This window comes from Geospiza fortis, unplaced genomic scaffold (assembly GCF_000277835.1).
Source record: "Geospiza fortis unplaced genomic scaffold, GeoFor_1.0 scaffold61, whole genome shotgun sequence".
In the NCBI taxonomy this organism is placed as follows: domain Eukaryota; kingdom Metazoa; phylum Chordata; class Aves; order Passeriformes; family Thraupidae; genus Geospiza; species Geospiza fortis.
Window position 1 is genome coordinate 611,572 of NW_005054430.1, and position 18,976 is coordinate 630,547.

Genomic DNA, 18,976 nt, shown 5'->3' on the forward strand with positions numbered 1-18,976 from the left:
GGAGAGCTTCCAGCACATGGCAGGGCCTGCAGGGGCTCCAGGAGAGCTGCAGAGGGACTGGGGCCAAGGCCTGCAGGGACAGCACCCAGGGAATGGCTCCCAGTGCCAGAGGGCAGGCATGGATGTCTGGTGGTGCTCACAGGGGTCCCAGGATAAGGGAAGAGATAAGGATCTGACTCCATGTTTCAGAAGGCTGATTTATTATTTTATGATATATATTATATTAAAAGAAAATGACATATTAAAACTATATTAAAAGAACAAAAGAAAGGATTTCATCAGAAGGCTTGCAAGGAAAGAAGAGGAATGGGATGTTAATAAAATCTTGTGACTGACCAGAGAGTCTGAGACAGCTGGACTGTGATTGGCCATTAATTAGAAACAACCACATGAGATCAATCAAAGATGCACTTGTTGCATTCCACAGCACCAGATAATTATTGTTTTTCTTTTCCTCTGAGGCTTCTCAGGAGAAAAATCCTGGCCAAAGGATTTTTCAGAAAATATCGCAGTGACATGGATGGGATCTTGGCAATGAGGAATTCCTGGCTGGGCTGGAATTGCCAGAGCAGCTGGGGCTGCCCCTGCATCCCTGCAATGGCCAAGGCCAGGCTGGACATTGGGATTGGAGCAGCCTGGGATGGTGGAAGGGGTTGAAAGATGATTTTCAAGGTCCTTTCAACCCCACATCTTGGCATGACTCTAATTTTAAGTTAGTCCTGAATAGCAGTGACTGTCACTGCAGGACCTTCCAGTCCTTCATTGTCCCAAGCTGTGTCTTTCTGGCAGCATTTTCAGCTGGATCTCCCTGAGAAGAGAAGTTGTTAAAAGTCAAACTGAGAGGTGGATGTGAAGCACAAAGCTCTGCAGTGCCCCTGTTCATTTATTGTCTGGGCATGTTGCTCCCAGGTTTTTGAAGTCTCCAGGGCTGCTGAGCTCACACCTTTCCATCTCATCTTTTCATGTTTTGCTATCTTGGCCTTCAGCCACCTCTTGAATAGTCTGGGTGATTCATCATCTTGCTTTTTGCTCACAGAATATGAATTTTGATGCTATTTCCAAGCTCAGCTGTGTTGTGTGAACGCCCATGAACTCTGTGCCCCCGAATCTTTCTGCATTTTGAGTGCTCACACTTCAGGGGATGGTGCCAGTAAATAACTCTGGCACTCGTGGCTGGGGACTTGTTTGAGCTGCTCTGTGCCTGCAGCAGCAGCAGTAGAGTTCTTTGTGCTCCTATCTTGCACTTCCTGTGCAGTTTGCTGTACCTAAACTTTACAAAACAGGCACCAAATTTTTCTTACTTCAATTTGTTTCCTGGCTCTGTGGCAGTCTCAGCTTAAAACCTTTCCCAGAAGTGCTTTAGGAGCAGCAAATTTTTACCCTTGGTGGGTTACATACTGACCCTTCTGGCTTTGAAAATTCATTTAACATTTTCAAAGAAAATGAGAACATTCTGCTGCTTTCCAAGGGTAAGAGTTCATTCCAGGATTTATGGACAAAGCTCAGCACTCTGAAAGCAGAGATCAATTCCACTAAATTTGAAATCAACTGTAGGCAGTGGCCTGGCTTCACACAGTGTGCAGAGCTTTGCAGAGGTCAAGACAAGCAGAGAGTGGTGTGACCTTTGGGTCCCACCTAGATGAATGAGTGTGAGGGTGAGGGACCTTTTGGTATTTAAGTTTGCTTATTGGTTTTGGTCAATATGTATTGAAGTGGTTTTGACCTGATCTCACAGGAAGGCCCAGATCTGGTTTGTCATCAATCTGTGTTACACTCTGAGGCTTGCTCTTCGTGTTCCCCTCTGTGCAAGGTGGGAGTTGTACAAGGGACAGATATTCCAGATCCTTCTGGGGCTCAGAGTCTCTGCTGCTCAGAGTGACCCTGAGATGTGTCAGAAAGTCTCTTTTCCCAGCCCAGCAGTCGAAGAAGGAGTCAGACCTCTTCTGTTCTTGTTCTCAAGGTTGTTTATTGTTTCTTATCTATAACATTCTTTGTCTGGCCTGCTGAGGTCTGTCCAGCAGGTCAGACAGAGGCACACTGACCACCTTGGGGATGGTGTTATCTTTTTATACTAAAAACTACTTGTACATTATTTACCATAACTTCCCAATACCCATCACCTATGTTAGACAGTGAGCTTCTACTCTAAACCAATCCAAAAGTGCCAACATCACCCAGAACATGGAGGCTAGGAAGAAGAAGAAAGAAGGACAAGGCACAGCCAAATTCCTCCATCTTGCCCTCTGAACCCCCATTCTAAAAACCCCAAAAAATCTATTTTTCGCCCCATGACAAACTATTATTCTACTGAAACTCTCTTGACTTTTAATTCTTCATATAAAGGTGGTAATTTTTTCCATGGGTCATAATCAAAGGCACAGGGGTCTTGGGCTCTGTGCCAAGGTCTCTGAGCCCCCTGGCAGGGGCTGAAGCCATCCAGGACAGCCAGAGGGATGTCCTGGGTTCTGACATCAGGGATCTGCCTTTTCTAGTCAATTCTTGTGTGGGCTCCTGGTGGAAAGGTTTAGTTTTGGGTTTAGCTACAGAGGTGTTGCCTCTGTAAAACTGAATTACAAAGCAGAACCAATTGGGGCTCCCAAGGGGAGGGTTTTTTAAAGATCTGCTGTTCATTCCTTGCCCTGCTCCCAGTATCACTGAGCTGGGGTCTCTGTACAAATCACAAACAGGACAGGGCTGCTGGGAACGTGCCTTGAGCTGTTTGATTTTCCAGCATCAGCCTCATTCCATGGCTGTGACAATGGGAAGATGCCAGCAGCTCACATCCCTGCCAGCAGACCAAGAACTCAATGTCACAACTCACTTTTTAAGTTTTTGGCCAATCCCACAAAGCAAAAGCACATTGACAGGAGTTCCATCCAACCACTGTAAGCACAGGTACCTTTGGTTAAACAATGCTGGCTCATTTCAAATCCAACACCTGCTTGTGAGCCTTAAAACACAACGCACAGAGCTCCAGTATTAACTTAGAACTCCCTCATACCTCACTAGATAAACTTTTCTGTAGCTTAGGGAGTTATTCTAGCCAAGCATTAATGCACAGACCATTGTTCTATTTGTCCTTACTTTTCTACTTCTCACATCATTTTTCTGCTGACCAATCTCATGGCTGCTAGATTCCTCCTGGCCCCATGGTTGTTTGCTGACCTAATTTGGCTCTCTGTAGCTGCAGTCCACTGATGAAGCCGTGCCAGGCCAGTGGAACATTTCCAATTAATGTATTGAACAGGGATTAGATATGAAATGATCTCAGTGTGTGTTTTAGTTTGCTGCTGCTTTTTAGGACACTCCTAGATGAGGGGTTTTTTGTTGGCTGAGGATTTTTCCATGCTTCTCTTTTCAGAAAGACATTTTGAAAGTGCAGTTTAGAAATCTCAAACTCTCCTGCCTCTGGACAGAGGCTGTTTTATGGAGCAGTTTTTATTTACCAGTGTCCGTTATTGGTCCACTGATGTGTTTTTCACATAGATTTTTTTTTTTTAACAGCCTTCAGGTGAACAAGGTAGGAGAAAGTGCAGCTGAAGTGGGATTTGTGGAATGCTTTAAAGGCTCATTATTTAAAAATAAATTGAAGGGCTCCTTCTGAGTGTCTCTCTTCATGTGTTATTCAGTGAGAGTTCAGCCTGAGAAAAGGTTGGGCCCCAAGTATTCATAAGTTATCACAAAACAAGAGTGGTGTGAAGGCAATGTGTGAAGCTGTGCTGCTAATTGCTTCCACATTTTAGCATGGATTGTTGATTTGCATGAAGCAGGAAAAGCTGGGTTACACTGACCTTACCAGGGAGAATCTGAAAGCAGGGAATGCTGTGAGGTGAGGGAATGGAGAAGGAAAACTCTTGGTGTTGCCTAAATGGAGAAAAATTAGAGATTTTATCACTTGGATGATGGCATGAGGCTCAGAACCAAACTGCATGGCAGCACTGAAGGGTTTGTAATGGCTTGATAAATAATGGAAATGCTGATTTGAGCTCATACATGTTCTGATTAAAACTTCCAAAAAACCTGGTATTGCTCAAGTTATTGGGAAAATGGTTTTACTCTTAGCTGGTCATGTTTCAGAGAAAAAGCCACCAAACCTGAAGAAAGGAGGAGACTGCCAAAAGATTTAATAGGCAGATGGAAAATGTTTGCAGCAGGAAAATTAGCGGTGGCTTATTTGCTTCCACAGAAAATTAGATTCTTGCAGTTTGCCAAAATACTGAATTGGGTTTTGGGAAATGGCTTTGGTTGTGGCTGGGTTTCATTGGATTGTGGTACTTCAGCTAAATTTTCACATTAAAGAACATTTCACTGTGAGAGAAGTTCAGTTTTTAGAGTCTATAAAGTTCCCCTCAGCCAAGACAGCACGAAGAAAATCAAATTTGGTTTTACCCTGGTGATATTTTTGGAATTTCTAATAAAGTAAATTTGGAATGCCTAATAAAACAAAACTGGGGATGGGCTGCTCTCAGTTGCAGGGACAGATGCCATTAACCCTTGCTGTGCTGCTGCAGGTGAAGGAGAACCTGCTGTCCTGCAAGATGCTGCTGCACTGCAAACGGGATGAGCTGCGCAAGCTGTGGATCGAGGGCATCGAGCACAAGCACGTCCTGAACCTCCTGGATGAGATTGAGAACATCAAGCAGGTCCCTCAGAAGCTGGAGCAGTGCATGGCTAGCAAGCGCTACCTCAACGCCACCGACATGCTGGTACTCCTTTTTTGTCACCCTTTTTTGTCACCCTTTTAACAGAAATTTTTGTCCCCCCTCCATCCCCTGTTTGCCCCCTTTTTGGTCTCCCCTTTTTCATCCCCTCTTTTTGGTCCCCCTTTTTGCCCCCTTTCCATCCCCTTTCTTGGGCCCCCCTCTTTGGCCCCCTTCCACCCCCTTCCCCCTTTCCATCCCCTTTTTGCCCCCTTTCCATCCCCCTTTTGGTCCCACATTTTTTTGTACCCCATTTTTTTGTCTCCCCTTTTTGTCTCCCCTTTTTGTCTCCCCTTTTTGTCTCTCCTTTTTGTCTCCCCTTTTTGCCCCCCCTTTTTGTCCTCCCCTTTTTGTTCCCCCTCCATCCCCTTTTTGTCCCCTTTCCATCCCCTTTTTGCTCCCTTTCTGTCCCCTTTCCCCTCCCATCTCCTTCTTTTGCAGTCTCATACTTCATTTCAAAATTAATTTTCCAGACCCCCTACCTGGATCATCATCTTTCTTAAAATCTCACCAATTATTTCAAACCCATTTTTATAACAGAAGGAACTGTTCTGTGTCCCTCTCTTTCCTCCCCAGAATGCACTCACAGCTTTGGTCATCATTCACAGGGGAGGTTCTCACACAGTTTAGGTGGGTTTGCCTCATTGTCTGCATGAGAGGACAAGGCTTAAGGTTTAGGTTGGGCATGAGGAGGAATTTCTTAACAGAAAGGTGATCAGAGGTGGGACTGAACTGCCAGGAGGGGTTTGGAGTCCCCACTCCTGGAGGTGTCCATGGAATCCTGGATGTGGCACTCAGTGGTGGGCATTGGCCATAGGTTGGACTTGGCCATCTCAGACATCTTTTCCACCTTAACTGGTTTTGTGACTCTGTGATTCTTTTCCCATGGCTCTTGCTCCTTTCTGCTTACTTCCAGCTCCTGGTTAATCTCTTCTTCTCCCTTCCTTCAAGTGTTTTTTCTCTTCAGTTCCATCTCTTTTATTAGCTTGCCTTGCAGTTCCAGTCTTGTCCAGTACAGTAAAATCAGGGTGCCCCTGATGAAGGAATGGTTGGCATCTGACTCCAGTGGTTCAGAATGCTGAACAATTGCTTTATTAAACTATATCACATTATACTGCACTATATTAAAAAGATGCTCTACTATAAAGAAAACTTGTGACTGTCTCCTGACAGTCAGGACAGCTTTTTCCAACTGGCCAAGAAAACAAAACAATCCTCAGCAAAATCTAATTGACAAATCACTTCAGGTAAACAATCTTCCTAACACATTCCACATGTGCAAAACAACAGGAGCAGAGAATAGAGATAAAAATTGTTTTTCTCTTCTTCTCTCTGTTGTTTTTCTTCTTTCTCCAGGAAAAAAAAAACTTCGAGAGAGAGAATTATATCTCTCTGTTCAGAGAATGTGAATGCCACAGTCCAGGAGTTTCCTGGACTTCTCTAATAACAATCTTTCTATTTCTAAACTTAACAAGCACATTTCCTGACCAGGCTCCAGTCCTTCCTTTCCTGGAACTGTCTTTAGGAATTAAAAACAAGAGAGGTGATTCTTCTCTGCTCAGTCCAGTAAAGACAGGTGGAGTTACTGGGTCCAGGCCAGTGGGGGATTACAGGGATGGTTAAGGAGCATCTCACACGTGGAGAGAGGCTGAGACAATCCTCAGGGAGATGTTTTTGATGGTTATTATTATTTAATGGGAGGGTGCAAAGAGACAGAGCCAGACTCTCCTTTATGGTGCCAGGGATGGGAGAAGAGGAATGGGCACAGCCTGAAACAAAAGGAATCATTTGATCCTAAACCAGCTCTTTTTTACTGCAGGGATGGTTGAAAACTTGAACAAGTTCAAGCTCTGTAGACCCAGAGAGGGTTTGGAGTCTCCCTGTGTGGAAAATTTCCAAATCCAGGCTGGACATGGCTCTAGGTGCCCGTGCTTGGGCAGGGAAGTGGATTTGATATTCTCCAGAGGTCCTTTCCATCCTGAACCACAAAAAGTAGAGGAAGAAGTGCTGTCTCTGCTTCTTACTCCTCTTTGCCAGACAGTGCCTTTAAGACCATCTTTTCATTGCCTTATTTTGTTTTTTCCCCCTTCACTGCCCTTTGTTGTCTCTCTTAGCTGTGCCTCTTCACTTCTTTTTAATGTCATTACCCAACAAGAGAAGGAGCTGGAAATTGTCACCCTGAGCTTTAATTTCCTCTTTTTTGCTTTATCTTATTTCACCTTAAACATGACTTTGTAAACCTTGCCTTGTTCCCTGTGCTGGATTTCCCACAGCTGGATGCCACTGTAGACCTGTGGAACCCACGTGGTTTTTGTTGTTTCTGTCACATCCTCGTGTCTGGTTTCACTCTGCCATCACCTTCCCTTTGTTTTTCTGTTCCTCCTCTTCTCCTGTGCCAGCCCTGCTGCAGTCACAGCATCATGGAATGGTTTGGATTGGAAAGGAGCTGAAATCCCATCCAGTGCCACCCCTGCCATGGCAGGGACACCTCCCACTGTCCCAGGCTGCTCCAAGCCCTGTCCAGCCTGGCCTTGAGCAGCTCCAGAAATAAAAATCAAAGTGTGGTGTTTGCCTGATATTTTCAATTGTCAGATGTGAAAAAGGAGGTGGAAATTAAGAGTGTCCAGTGTAGGAACATGATACTCACAGTTGCCACCAGTATGAGTTGGAATGTTAGTGCTTTTTTCACCAGTTTGCTTGCTTTGGTTGCTTTTTGGTTTGTTTTTTGGTTTTTTGTTTGTTTGGTTTGGTTTTTTGGTTTTTTTTTTGTTTGTTTGTTTTTTGTGGATTTTTTTGGCTTTTTTTGGCTTTTTTTTTTTTGTTTTGGGGATTTTTTGAGGTTTTTTTTAGGGGGGGGGTTGTTTTGTTTTGTGGTTTTTTGAGGGTTCCTTTTTGATTTAAAAATATTCTTTTCAAAATACCAGACAAGTAATCTATTTCCTATTTGAAATCCGTGTTAGGAAGTGTAAGAAGAAAAATAACCTTGCTTAAGATTTCTGATCCATTATGCTTTAGGAATGGTTTTCAACCTGTGTATTTGATATTAACTGGTTTGCAATATTTTTTATATGGTTATTTTAAATATAAACACTTCTGTGTGTATAAATATGTGTGCTTGGGTAAAGTTGCCTGTGGCTATGAGGGAAAGACAGCATCAGATCTCTGTGATTTATAGACTTCTGCAGCATTTCTGCTGCTGCTCTGTTTGGTTGTTGTTTTGTTTTCAGCATAGCAAATATTTTCTAATAAATCAAATAGTAATGATATAAAAAGCAGCTGTTAGTTCATGAGCTTTTTTGAATATATATCAAGGAATGCAGAGAAACCTCAAGTGGAAATTGAACATTCAATTTCAGCCACTCATTGACACTTGCAATTCTCATTTGAAGACAAATGTGCCTGTATAAAGAAACAGTAATTCACCTGCATTTGGAGCTTTTCCCTGGCCAAAAATCACTGCAGGCTCATTGGCTTTTGCCATCTTGTGTTAACAGAGCTGTGATGTTGTAATCACTCACTGGCTGGGGATAATTCCCTTCTCCTTTGATATGATAGGAACATTATGTAAAATCATTGCTGATCTGTCAGGGAGGCACAGTGTCCATAGATCTGCCTGTCCTTTGGTTTCATCCCTCGAGGTAAACAGCTGCTGGTGGCTCAGGAGAAGCCCAGAGTGCTCTGAGCAGGAGTTTGCAGCCCTCCCCCTGCCCTTGCAGCCCTGATTGATGCTGTTCCTGTAGCCCTGTGATCCATGCAGTCAGAATCAGACCTTTGCATCATTCCAGCCTGCTGCATCCCATCCCTGCTGCCTGCTCTTTGTATTCCACTCACATTAATTGAAGTAATTTTGCCACTGAAGCGTGTTTCAAACCTCTGCATTTAAATTGAAATTTTAATTCCCTTATTGTTTGGAAAAGAAGGCTGAGGATGGCTTGTTACAGGTTTCATTATCACTCAAAACTCTCCAGCTGCTGGTTCTAATGTGCAGTGACTGAGTAATGCAGGCAAGGATTGTTAATAAAAGACTGGCAGCTTTTCCCAGTTGGATAAACACAATGCAGAGGTACTTTGTGACAGCTTACATTTGTATGAAGTTAATTTTTTTTTTTTAAGTGACAGCTTTTTTTGCTTTCTGATTCTGTATCCAGCCAGAGCAGCACACAAATATCAGGTGTTCCTGTTGTGTGTTTCTCCAGCATCTTGATAATTCCAGGAGCACAGGTTTGCTGTCCTATAATTGCACATTACAGGGCGTCTAAAAGAACTCATTTCCAGCATCCTTTGAATTGTGAAGCTTTGGAGAATTTGGGAATGTCTGGAACAGATAAAATGCCTGTTGGAGCTGGAATGCATTTTGGTTATTTTCCATTTCTTTATGTGCCTTTTTGATAGAGTGAGTTTGTACATTTGCCTGAAATGGAGCTGGTTTTTCACACACTGAATTACTGACAGCAATATTCACTTTTATGGGGCACTTCAGTGCACGTGCAGCCATCTGTGGGTGGTTTTTGTTTAACATAAAACAAGAAGAGGGTTCAGGGGGGACCTCCTGGCTCTGCACAAGTCCCTGCCAGGGGGGATCAGGGACCGGAGGACAAAATGGCCTCAGGCTGGGCCAGGGGAGCCTCAAGGAGGAGTCTGGGGAGAATTTCTTCATGGAAAGGGCTGTGTTGATGGAGTCCCCATCCCTGGAGGGATTAAAAGCCATGTGCATGTGGCACTTGGGGACATGGAGCAGTGGTGGCCTTGGCACTGCTGGGAATGGTTGAACTCGATGGTGTGAGAGCTCTTTTCCAACCTAAACAATTCCATAATTCTGTGCTCTGCTGCTGAGGGGGAATTCTGAGCCAGGAGATGCTGCCTAAGGACAGTTTCCAGAGAGGGGAGCTGAGCAGGGGCCGGGGACACTGTCACCTCCCACTGTCACATCAGGGACACTGATGTCACTTCCCTGGGAGCCTGAGCTTGGCTGCTGGAATGAGGAACCCAAGTTCTTGCAGAGGAGATGTTCTGGGAGTGCTCCACACCACCAGAAGCCAGAGCAGAGATCAGCAGTGGCCAGGACAGGAGATTCACCCTTGCAATGGAACAGTTTCATGTCCAGTCTCCCCAGCACTGGGCTGTGCACTGGTTATGCTCTGCATAGTAATTAATAAATTAATGAGCTCAAGATCATGGAGATCTGTGCTGTTACTTTAATTCTTCTGATTCTACTGTTGACACATGAGGTCCTCATAGGGAAAACTTAATATTTTCCATTTGTTTCTATAATTTAAGAGCTGCAATGCTGAAAACAGTGAAGAAATATTGTTGAGTAAAGTAATTTAAGGTCATATCATATAATTAAATAAAAACTCTTCAGGCTGCTTTGGTTTTGTGTCTGGATTTGCCCTTATGGCAGGCAGTAAACACTGAAACTGCAGAAATCTCTCCATGGGATAAGAGGGAGGATCATTGCTATTTCCACCTGAATTTTTTCTTTATTAGGAAGACAAGAAGGATTGGGAATGAAGGTGGGAAGAAGGAAGGATGGAGCCCTTTGATTATTCACTTCACTTCCCCCCAATTCCAGAGTGAGGAGTTGGTGTTTTCCTCATGGGCTCATCCTTCTCCTGTGTCTTTTTCCCAGGAAATAAAAAGCTGTCAGTATTTTGTTTCTCCAGAAGCAGGGAATGCTCCAGCACCTACTCTTCTTTTTTTTCCAGTGTTAAAGACTTAAACTTTAGGTCTTTAATGTCAGGAAATTAATAATATGTATATATATATATTTTTATATGCTCTGCTTTGTGATGTCATAATAGCAGGAGGATTTTTTGGAGCTGATCACTTTCACCCTACACATTTGGCATTTTATAAAAAAATGGTTTTGTGTTTTTAAAGGTAGGACTTTACAACACAGCTGAGTGACTGGGTGACACCAGGGGCAGAACAGGAAGGGCTGTTAAAAAGTGGAAATGCTGTGCAGAAATCATGGAATTCCAGAATGGTTTGGGTTGGAAGGGACCTTAAATCCCATCCCATCCATGGCAGGGACACCTCCCACCATCCCAGGCTGCTCCAGCCCCAGTGTCCAGCTTGGCCTTGGACATCCCAGGGATCAGGGGCAGCCCCAGCTGCTCTGGGAATCCCTTCCCAAAATCCCACCCCAGTCTCCCTCTCCCAGGGAATTCCCTCCATTCCCAGCTCTCCCACCTGGGATTGGATCCATCCCCACCCCGACTCTGCTCTAGGAAGGAATTTTGGGATCTGGGGGCTTCACTGGGAATCTCAGGGCTCCAGGAAGGGTCTCCCTTCCCTTTTCCATCCCCAACTTCCATAAAAATCCCTTGGGGTGGATTCTGAGTGTCCCAAATCCCAGAATCCCAGGATGGTTTGGGTGGGAAGGGCCCTTCAACCCCATCCCATTCCAATCGCACCATCCCAGGCTGCTCCAGCCCCAGTGTCCAGCCTGGCCTGGGCACTGCCAGGGATGCAGGGGCAGCCCCAGCTGCTCTGGGAAACAAAGAAGAGGAGATAGTGGAGAAATCAAGGCAGGGACATCCTGGAGAACAGTGAGGATGAGGAGCCCCACTTGCTGTGAGAAGAGAGAGTCAAACAAGGGTTTTAAAATATTGAAATGTTTTTTTCTCTGTGTGTAAAATATTTACTCATCCCATAATAAACATCTCGTTCCAGAGCAGCTGGGGCTGCCCCTGCATCCCTGCAATGTCCAAGGCCAGGCTGGAGCAGCCTGGACAGTGGGAGGTGTCCCTGCCATGGATGAGGTTTAAGAAACCAAATTCTGATTCTGTGTCCTCCTCAACAACCTCCTCTGCATTCCAGTTCATCCTCTGGAAAATCCTTTGGAGTGCCAACACCTCCTTGCAAAACTGGCTGTTTGTAGCCCTGGGCATGGCTGAGATGTAAAAATCTCATTTTTATTACCTGACTGCAGCTGCCACCTGTGGCTGTCCTCAGGATGGCACGAGGAGAGCCTTTCAATGAAAAATGCCTTGTAGTGAGCAGAGTTCTTACACCTGCAGTAGCCTGGAATAATGAAATAAATAAAAATAACAATGCACTTCTCAGCCTGCATTTTATTTACTGCCTGCCTTTCAGCTGGAACAAGGAAAATCAATAAAAACACTTTCATTTGGTTTCTGCATTCCTTAGTGCAGCTCTGGGATTCAGGTGCTGCCATGGAAGAGTTTTGTATTTTGGAATTAAGTGGAAATAAGAGAGCTGGGCTTGTTTGGGATCCTGTAGAAATGAAACCTTTTTAAATTTACCTATAAAAACCCAGACCATCCTGGGGTTTTATAGGTAAATTTAAATTTTGGCTCTGCTTGAAATTCTCTTTTGAGAAGTGAGATCTCTCATTTCATGGGAGGTTTCTGTTAATTGTTAATGATTGGCAAATCTGATTTCTTAAGGTGAAGGACAGGTGAGCAAGAGGCACCTTATTTTTTGTTCATTTTATTAATTCCATTTGTACCTGTAAAATGTTCTGGTGATTCCAAAAACCACAGAAATCATGGGCTTAGTGTGTCTGAAAGGTCTGGGGCCACACAAGGAGGATCTGAGTTGAGTTTGGTAGAATACTGAGAAGTTCTTTATGCAGAAGGATTTGGGTTTTTATTCTTAGATCACTTTTCACCTCTCTTCTGTAATTTTTTCCCTGTTTTTTCCTTAAATTTAAGATTTTTTTTTTAATATTTAAGAAATTTTTTAAATTTAATTTTTTTCCTTAAATTCTGCTTTGATTATTTTTTAAATGAACTTAAGGCTAACCTTAAACACATTAGAACATGGAATTTCCCTTAAAAACACTTTATTTTTTTTTCCATAGTTATCAAGGACTTGCTCTCACTCTTTTCCTGCTGTAATTTGCATTTTCAGGGCAGTCTCTTGCATGAAGTTTTAGCACCTAAAGCTGATTTCCATGGCCACGTGCTTCACCCCAGCTCTCCTCAGAGCATCACCAGGGGGCTCTTGGCTCTGCTAATAACAGCCCTTCATTTCAGCTGGTAAAAGCTGATTTATTAACAAATTTAATAAGAAATCAGGCTGTGGTGGAGGTGGAGCAGAGTTGGAATACAGAGGATGCTTTTCCCGCAACCACTGGGCTGTGATTGCTGGAATTCAAGAATCCAGGAATTCTTTTTTAAACTCTGGGGTGTAAGAGAGAATTTTATCCCAAATAAAACGTTGCAGCAACAGCATGAAAAAAAGTTGTTGAAGGGTTATGGGACACTATAAAATAATCCAGATTGAATAAATCTGGATAAATAAATGGGATTGAACTGCTTTGAAAATGCAGCTTTAAAGCTGGCAGAAAGGTGCAATAAATTCAGTTTTCACTAAAGCATTTGAAACATTTGGGATGAAAATGGAAATGAGAAGTGAAAGGAAAAAATCTTGGGTAATTCTGTCGTGCCAGTGGATAATTCTGCCATTTCAGGGAAGTAATTTGTCCATGCTGGGGGAGAAATTGCAGAATTTGTGTTCAGGTCCAAGTGAGCAGTTGGATAAACCTCTTGTTTTCAGCCCCTCTCTTCCTTGAGCTCCACTTTTGGTTCCAGCACTTTGTTGCTAGAAAGACATTGATGAATTACAGGAGTGGAGGAGGAAGGAGAATGATTGATGGGTGACTGAGGCAAATGCAAAAGAATTAAATTTCTCTAGCTGGAGGAAAGGACAGCAAGTGAGGAACATAATTTTATAAATATTTAAAAGTTGGCAGAGGGAAAACAGTGTTTGGTCATTGCCATTGGAACACTTGAGAGAAATAAATAAAAGCTGTTTGTCCTTTGTGTTAAGGTGTTTCAGCCAGGTTTTGTCCAAAATAACTTTTTTATTTTGTTTGTACATTTTTTACTCTCCTTTCCCTCTCAGATCAGTTTGCTTGTCCCAGGATGAGCTGTTTTCCTGCAAACTGAGCACTTTTTGTGTGTGTAGCTCAGAATCTTCCAAAGTGATTTTCCAACCCTCTCAGCTTCAGTCATCTGTGTCAGTCCCCCCCTTTTTGTGCATCATTTGCTCACAAATCCTTTCATGCCATGAAGGGGAGTCAGTTCAGCTCTTCCCAAAATATTGCCAAGGAACCATAATCATAATTTATAGCTCCTTCTGTGCTTTTTGCTTGTTGATTCTTACAAAATTTTGAAAGGTGAACAAAATTGGGAGCAATTTCTTCCCTCACCTGAATATCCACCCAGTGCTGTCCATCAGCTCCTCGTTAATCCTCATCCCCTGGGTTCCTTTGCTCCTTTTCCTGTTTTTAGGAATATCAGGAATTTTCAGGAATACCATCACTGATCTCTGGTGCTTTCCCTGTTTTCCATGATTTTACCTGAAGACTCTGCTTTTAGGATCACCAGGGTGGTTTTAAAGTTCAGGATCATTTTAATAATTCCTATTCCCTGATTTGTTTTGATGCCACCTCACACTGTGCTGTGGCAATTTGGTATCGGACAATTAATTCTCAACCCTTGGATTTCTTATTTCTTAAGTTTTCCTTGTATCCCATTGTTTGGCTGGCCCATCCTCAAAGGGCATCACTTTTCAGCTTCATCCTGAATCACCTTGCAACCAAAATAGTGCAACAAATCTACAGATGAAACACAGCCTTGAGAAAACTTGATAGCCTTGAGAAAACTTGTGTCAAGGTTGGAATGAAAAGATATTAAATCCAAAAGATATATCCAAAATTAAAAACCATTGTATCCAAAAGATGTTGGAATTAAAACCACAGCCTTGATAAAACTTGTCAAGGTTGGAATTAAAAGATGTAAATGCAGTTTAAAGCAGGTTTAATCATGTGCTTGTTAAGTGTTGCCAGCAGTGGAGGCTGCAAGTGCTTCCCAAGCTTTTGGTTTTTGGAATTCTGTGATTCCAACCCTTCTGTGATTCCCTGCATTGTCCATCAAAAATGTGGGAATTTTGCAGCCTTAAATTCAGGAGCTCCTTGCTTATTTTATTGCTAATAAAATTAGGAGTCATTTGGAGGTTTCAGGTGGGTAAAAATAGAGAACACAAACAAACCCTGCTGAAGTAAACATTTTCTCACTGCTCTCCAGGTACAACTCATGTCCAACAGCTTTATTTATTCCCCTGCCTTTTCTCAAGTTGCTTTTTCCATGGCTTTTGCTCAATCTGTCACACTCCTGTGCCGGGCAGTGGGTGGCACAGGAATTGGGTGGCACCTGGGAGTGTTTCTTGCTGCTGTTCTGCCTCTCACAGCATTGGATTGAGCCCTTTTCTGACCCACAGATGGGACAGCTGAGAGGAGTTTTATTCCATTTTCAGTCCTATGTGAAGGTGAGGCAATACAGATGTTATCATTCACCCCATCACAATCAGGAGCCAATTATTTCCTACTTGCAAGGCATTATAAGTGTTTCTTGGTCTGTGATGTTGCTGTAAATGCTTTAAATGCCAATAATCTAAAATTACCCCTGGTGGGTGCCACTCCAATGCATCTTTCACAGTTCTATTCCTCCAAAGCATCCAGGCTTATTTGCAAGGCCACCCTTTGGAACTTGTTTCCAGTTCCATTTCTCTCTCAGCAATGTCTGTCCCATTCCAGGGCATTTCTAAGTCAGCATTTCTCACCTCAACGTTTGCAGATGTGGGCTCTCTGTCAGGCTTTGAGAGTTCTCTACAAATCCACTTCCCACATTTCCCCCTCTCTCTTGAAGGGAAAAAAAACTTCTTTGATGGCATTGTTTATTGTTTGTTGTGTACAGTGAAGCACATAAAGCACTAATATTGTCACTATAACAATCAATGTTATTATAATAACATTAATTATTAATTAATAACTTTAATTATTAATAACTTATTTCATAAGTTATTTTAATTGTCCCATCAGTTGCCTCATCTCTGGGTCACAAAAGGGCTTAATCCAAAATCACAGCACTTTGGTTCACAGGTTTGGGTGGGAAAGGACCTTAAATCCCATCCAGTGCCACCCCTGCCATGGACCTCCCACCATCCCAAGCTGCTCCAAGCCCTCTCCAGCCTGGTTTGGACACTTCCAGGGACCAGGGGCTGCTCTGGGAATTCTGTTCCAGGGAAGAGAGGCAATTTGTGGCTGTTGTGTCTCTCTGCCCCCTGCCAAGTCCCCAAAGCTGCAGGGTGAGGACTTTGCTGTTCCACAGCAGGTTGCAGGCTCAGTCCTTATCTCCTGCAAATGGAATTCGGTGACCTGCTTGTTTAGCTCTGCCTACACTTATTTCAGCTGGTTTTTAGTCATTTTCTTTTCCTGTACCTTGTGAAAGTGAGTCCCTTGTAAAAGCTGCAGATCAATTCTCCTTTTAAATGTCAGCATTGTTGTATTCGCCAGCGAGGCAGCTGCAACCTTCTGGGTTGTTGCTTATTTATTTACTCTTTTATTCTGAGGGCTCAGCTTTTTCCCTTTTGTCAGATTGTGTTTATATACAACTTTTTTTTTTAATCTCAAATTATGACCCACCACATTGTTGCCTCTAAACCTTTCTCAGTTGTGTGTTCATGTTTTTATATCTGTTGTCCAAATTCAGAACAGACGGGTTTCCCAGCCAGAAATGATTTGGTTTTCTTGTAAAATAATTAACAATTGAAGGAGGAATTCTTCCCTGTGAGGGTGGTGAGGCTCTGGCACAGCTTGCCCAGAGAAGCTGTGGATTCCTGATCCCTGGAAGTGTCCAAGGCCAGGTTGGATGGAGCTTTGGAGCAACCTGGGACAGTAGAGTGTCCCTGCCCATGGGGACTGGCTGATCTTTAATGTCCCTTCCAACCCAAACCATTCCATGATTCCATGATTTTATAATTCTATCATTATTTTGGTTTTTTCCCCTCTCTGAAAAAAAAAAAAATTGAGACTTTTCTCTTTATCTCTGCTCACTTCCAGGCCTGTGGGGGTTCAGCCCCTTGAGGGAATAAATAGATTTCACTGTAAGCAGATTGGGAAACTTTGGCTGAAGTCAGGAAAGAAAGAATTTTGACAAACACCTTGTTAACACTTAGGTTCTCGTTTGTTGTAAAATGCTGAATTAAACCCTTCCAAATTTCCTCTTCCACTAAGCAAGTGTTTAGCTGTGTTTTCTTTTTAAGGCAATTAAGCCCTGCTCTAAACTGCCTGTGACCTTTAAACAAGCTGCCTAATGGTGCTGCTGCCATGGTTATTTTCTATAAACTTGCAATTTTCAGCTTCTACAAAGCACAGCTCTTTTTTCAGCCTTATTTCATCTCGGTTTCCTAAAGGGTCTTTGCTCGTTGTAGGTACTAATAAGTAGAGAGAGATAAGAAGATTTGAACATCAGGAATTGCTATCAGATCATCTAAGCCAAATTCTCTGCTAATCCAGGCCAATATTTTAATTAGTGTTTGACTAAATTACACTTATTGTGTGTTCATGAGCAGCTTTCAATGGGAGAGAGAGCTGAATTCAGGAATTAAAGGAGGTGCTGGTGGGCACTGCCCATTCTTTTGGTACAATTTGCTCATTGTAAAGCAGTTTTTTTCCACAAGAATGACAACTTGTTTATTGTTGGTTCCTTTCCCAGCTGCTCTGTGTTGCTGTGGCTCCTCTCTGCACCCCAGCCCCTACCCAAAGATTAATGTGGGGGAGCTCTTTTACCTGTAATTATTTTGTGTCCAGCCAGTCTAGCACAATGCTGGGATCCCCCTGCAGAAAAACGAACAAAAATCCCTTTATTTCCATTTAACTGAGCTGTGTGTGTAGAAAGAAGGGCCAGGAATGACCATCAGCTGCTTTTTCTGGAGCCTGGAAGCACTTGTAGTCCTTCTGTACATCTCATTTCCAGGTTTTCTTGGGCTGCTTTTCCCTTATCAGTGTTACCTGGAGTCTTGCAGGATAACTCTTCCTCTCTCTATCCCATTCCACATCTTTTAGTGCTTTTGGATGCAGGCAGCAGCTGCTGGGAGTGTTAAAAGCTGATTGGCATCACTTGCATAATCCAAATTTTGGTGTGTTAGGAGCTGAGTGGGGCCATAAAGTCAAAAAAGTTCCTTCTAGAATTCCACTGTTGATCTGCCTGTATTGTATATTTAATTTTGTGCATTTTTTATTGATGGTTTTGCTGCCTTTCGGTCACTTATGGTGATCTGGGCTGGCTTATCCAGCACACAAAGGTTTTAATCTCATATTTTTTATTCTGAAATATAATCTTGGGTGCTGCTTTGCTGCCAAGACCTAAATCATCTTTCTGTAAGCCAAACTGCATAAAGGAAAAATATTTGGTTTGGTGTTTAACATAATATTTCTATTGCCATCTAAACCAACTGGAGACCTTCCTTTGACTTCCATGAACATGAATATAATAAATGGTTGAATATTCAATTTTTATTTTTTTTTAAAGATGTTCTTGAGAACTGTATTTTGGCCCTAATATTTTTGGTGAGCAATGAACTCTTTAGGAACTGGTAAGACAAAACCGGAGAGCTGAGTGGAAAATTTAAATTCCCACTCTTTGTGTTTCAGAGAAAACTTTTCCTGGATATCTTGGAATTTTTTTTATGTCACTTTTCACTTATTTCTGGCTGCTTTTTCATCTCGCAGTTTCTCAGTATGACAAATATTTAAAATGTGATCAATTGCTCCTGCTCCTTGCTCTGGTGGGATTTTTGATCCACTCTCAGGGTAGTTGTAGCTTCCCTGAAGCAACTGGGGGGGATTCAAGTGCCTTTGGGATGGGCAAATTTGGGGAAAAAAGCTCCACCTACCAAAGGAAGAGGAGAGGAAATCGCATTTCCACTTCTGCCTGAGTTTCCCATGTGGTGTCTGCTGAGCTCCTCCACTTGGGTGAGCTCTGTCACCTCCTCTGGGGAGAAGGAAATTGGGGTTTTCCATCATTTTTGGGGTGGTTTTATGGTGTGTGATGGCCAAACTTCCCCAACCGTTCCCAGATGGATACTGGGAAGAAAGAGGATGGACAGTGAGGAGATTAAAAAATTAATTTTAAAAGCCTGGCTGTCCCATGGATATTCCAGTTTTGTCCTGGGCTTGGAGGCCAGCAAAGGAATACTCTGGTGATGGATGTTCTTTCAGTAGAGTTCCTTTGGAATGGGGAAAATTGGGAAAAAAGCTCCACCTGCCAGAGGAAGAGGAGGAATTCACATTTCCTCTTCTGCCTGAGTTTCCCACGTGGTGTCTGCTGAGCTCCTCCACTTGGGTGAGCTCTGCCACCTCCTCTGGGGAGAAGGAAATTGGGGTTTTCCGTCATTTTTGGGGTGGTTTTATGGTGTGTGATGTTCTCAGATGGATAAAGGAAAAAAAGAAGACGGACAGTGTT

General features: G+C 43.0%; 1 protein-coding gene across 2 annotated transcripts in view; it reads left to right on the top strand.

The window, feature by feature from the left end:
- Window positions 1-18,976, top strand: part of EXOC4 (exocyst complex component 4) — a 372,421-nt gene that overhangs the window by 25,172 nt on the left and 328,273 nt on the right. For both annotated transcript variants that reach the window (XM_005426948.2, XM_031061885.1), the window contains exon 3: window positions 4,512-4,706. In XM_005426948.2, the coding sequence (XP_005427005.1) occupies window positions 4,512-4,706 (195 nt within the window). The remainder of the gene's footprint in view (window positions 1-4,511; window positions 4,707-18,976) is intronic.